The 2,849-nt window shown below is 29.0% G+C and overlaps 1 protein-coding gene across 4 annotated transcripts in view; it reads right to left on the minus strand.

Moving 5' to 3' along the window:
- Window positions 1-2,849, minus strand: part of HFM1 (helicase for meiosis 1) — a 121,269-nt gene that overhangs the window by 81,123 nt on the left and 37,297 nt on the right. For all 4 annotated transcript variants that reach the window (XM_017544130.2, XM_017544128.2, XM_037744126.1 and 1 more), the window contains 5 exons: window positions 2,179-2,222; window positions 1,974-2,075; window positions 1,430-1,575; window positions 1,120-1,214; window positions 352-485 (listed from right to left, as the gene is read on the minus strand). In XM_017544130.2, coding sequence (XP_017399619.1) covers window positions 352-485; window positions 1,120-1,214; window positions 1,430-1,575; window positions 1,974-2,075; window positions 2,179-2,222 — 521 coding nt within the window. The remainder of the gene's footprint in view (window positions 1-351; window positions 486-1,119; window positions 1,215-1,429; window positions 1,576-1,973; window positions 2,076-2,178; window positions 2,223-2,849) is intronic.

The raw sequence follows: 2,849 nt of genomic DNA on the forward strand, positions 1-2,849 counted from the left end.
AATAAGTGAGTAGTTGAACACCAAATACAGACAAAATTCAAAACTTTTTTATAATTTTAACTTATTTTCAATGATTTATTCATTTGTTATTTTTATCAGAGCTGAATTTTTTTCTACTAGGTTTATTTTTAATGGTGCTGATTTCAAACCTTATTGAAACACTAAAAGCAAAACAGATAAAAATTTCTCAGTTTGCCTACTATTGTCTCTAAATGTATTTGGGACTGTTGTTACCTTTTATTTTTATTTTCTATTAGTTTCTTTAATCTATCTATTCTGTAACTTATTAATATAAATACAGGCCTAGCTGGCTTGAAAAAATTACTACTTTTCCAAGTCAAAGTAACAAACCATAATGAGATGGATTTTTCAAGGCTCTGATATAAAGCAAAGTTGATCGTATCCATTCCAAAGCAATATTCACATCCGTGATGGTATGCAGTACTATTTCTGCATTTAAATGCTCAATAAGATGTCTGTGCAAACTAATGAAAAAAAACTTTGCATTACAAATATGCATTTCAATGCCATAACTCTTACTTTTCAAAGTTAATAATATATAATATACCCATTGCTACTTTACTAATTCATGAAATATAACTTAATTTCCAAAAACATAAAAGAAAACCTTAAAAAGTCAGTTCAACTTTTAAAAATGCTTCAGATATATCTCTCTACTCTATGGCTATAGAAGGCAGACTATTGCTTTAATAAAAGTTAAAGCGTAAATTATATACTACTTTCTCCAAAAGAGAATACATTAAATACCTTACTAATAGGTCCCGGATTGCCTCTATTATTAAACTAAAATAAGATGTGAAAATGACATTTCTCCTCTATTACAAATTAGTAATTATATTTATGTAATTTCATATATGTTATAATTACTAAGGCTTTATTACAAATTAGGGTTATAAACAAGAATACATGCTTGCCAAGAAATACCACTGAATAAAACTACTACCTTTTAAAAAAATATATAAACTTTCTAGTTAAATTGTTGAAAACTTTCCAGAATATGGCCTTAAAAGAAATCTCCAAACCAAATTTTCTTTTGATATTTTAAGAGGAAATAAAATAAGCTATATTAGCATCTTTTTGGAACATTTTCTGTATTACCTGCTTTCTACAGTGTCTCTACAAGCTAACATCTGAATGTACTTGTCTCTTGTACTTAATCGAGTCATGATAACTGCAGTGGCTGTAGTGTCAAACTGGGGAAAAAATAAACAGAAATTTAGTGAAGAAGAGCACATCTTGGTACCAGTCCTCTGCAATAACTCAAGACTTCCATTTTATACTAAATAGTCTCTCACTAATATTACTTTCAGCCTAATATAATTATGACATGCTAATCAAAAAATACCAAAAATGGCTCTTTGTTTTTATCATGTTTTTAAGTATAACAAGCAAAGTTATTGTCACTTACTTGAGGTCGACCAGCTCTACCAATCATCTGTAGAATATCTGTTTCACTGTACTCTTGAAACAGTCCTCCAGCATAATGCATTGTAGATTTTATAACTACTAGGTGAGCAGGCAAATTTACTCCCATAGCTAAAGTACTGGTAGTAACTGCATCAGATTAAGACATAGTAATTTCAATCCATATAACTTTATTGCTTCAGGAAGACTTTTTTTTTTATAAAAGACATTCTTATAAATGTAATAAAAACTCATATATAAGAAATTTAGAAAAGAAAAAAGAACATTACAAGCTAAAATAGTAACACATCTTAAATCCAAAAACCTATTATTGTTTTTCAAATTACACTATGTTCAATAATATGATAAACAACTAAATACTGCCAGAGAATTTACTGTAGCATCTACATGCATAGGTAACCACTTAATTTTAGATTATCAGAAGAAAAGCAGAAACAAGCAGTATACTTGAGATTTTTCTTTTTTTCCTCTTAGAAATAATTTTCCAAAATATTTTATAGTATCCACAAAAAATATGTTTTACTTACAAAGAACTGGTAAATCTCCAACACTAAAAGCTCCCTCAACTACTTTTCTATCTGACAGCTCCATACCAGCATGATGATAAGCAGCACCATCTTTTAAGATATCTGTAGCAGAAAAGTATCACCTGTTACTATTAATATTTTATCAATAATTGTCACCTTTTATCTATATGTGAAAATGCTATTCAAAAATTATCTCTAAACCTACCTCTCAGTTTTGAATCTCTTACGGAATATGCATACTTCTGTAACCTATTTAAAAATACGATAAAATTATTGGGTTACTCCTAGTAACATTAGAGAACTCTGAAATGTTTCTATTAATTATTTTAAAACTTAAGAGATAACAAAATTTTCTCAATATCAATATCTGAAAACTAACTTTGTGAAGTAGAAAATATTTAAGTTTCATATGCAAAAGTCCCTAAACTTATCAGCTGTAATATTAAAGCTCACTTTTAAATGAAGAATTTGGAAAACTCACTTTCCACAAGAAAAAAACATAATTGGTGATTTGAGTCAGATATAAGTCTACTCTCATAATTTCCCTGAAAAATTCTGTAGAAAGTAACAATTTCTAAAACTACTATATCACTAGTAAGTAAGCCAAACAAAACAAAACAAACATGGTAATAAACAATAGTTGTTTGCAGTGCTGTGAGACATGGCATTTAAGAAAACTAGGTTGGGAGGAAGCAAGATGATCGACTAGAGATGCCTAATGCTCACCCTCCCCGCAAAAAAGGAGCAAAACAATGAATAAACAACTAACAACATTTTGACCACACTGACTAAAGGAAAGTGCCTCTCTATAAATTTGAAACAGATTATTATTCTACCAGTTGTGCAGACATCAATACAGAGACACAGGAAACATTA

This window comes from Cebus imitator, unplaced genomic scaffold, assembly GCF_001604975.1.
Source record: "Cebus imitator isolate Cc_AM_T3 unplaced genomic scaffold, Cebus_imitator-1.0 Scaffold166, whole genome shotgun sequence".
Classification (NCBI taxonomy): domain Eukaryota; kingdom Metazoa; phylum Chordata; class Mammalia; order Primates; family Cebidae; genus Cebus; species Cebus imitator.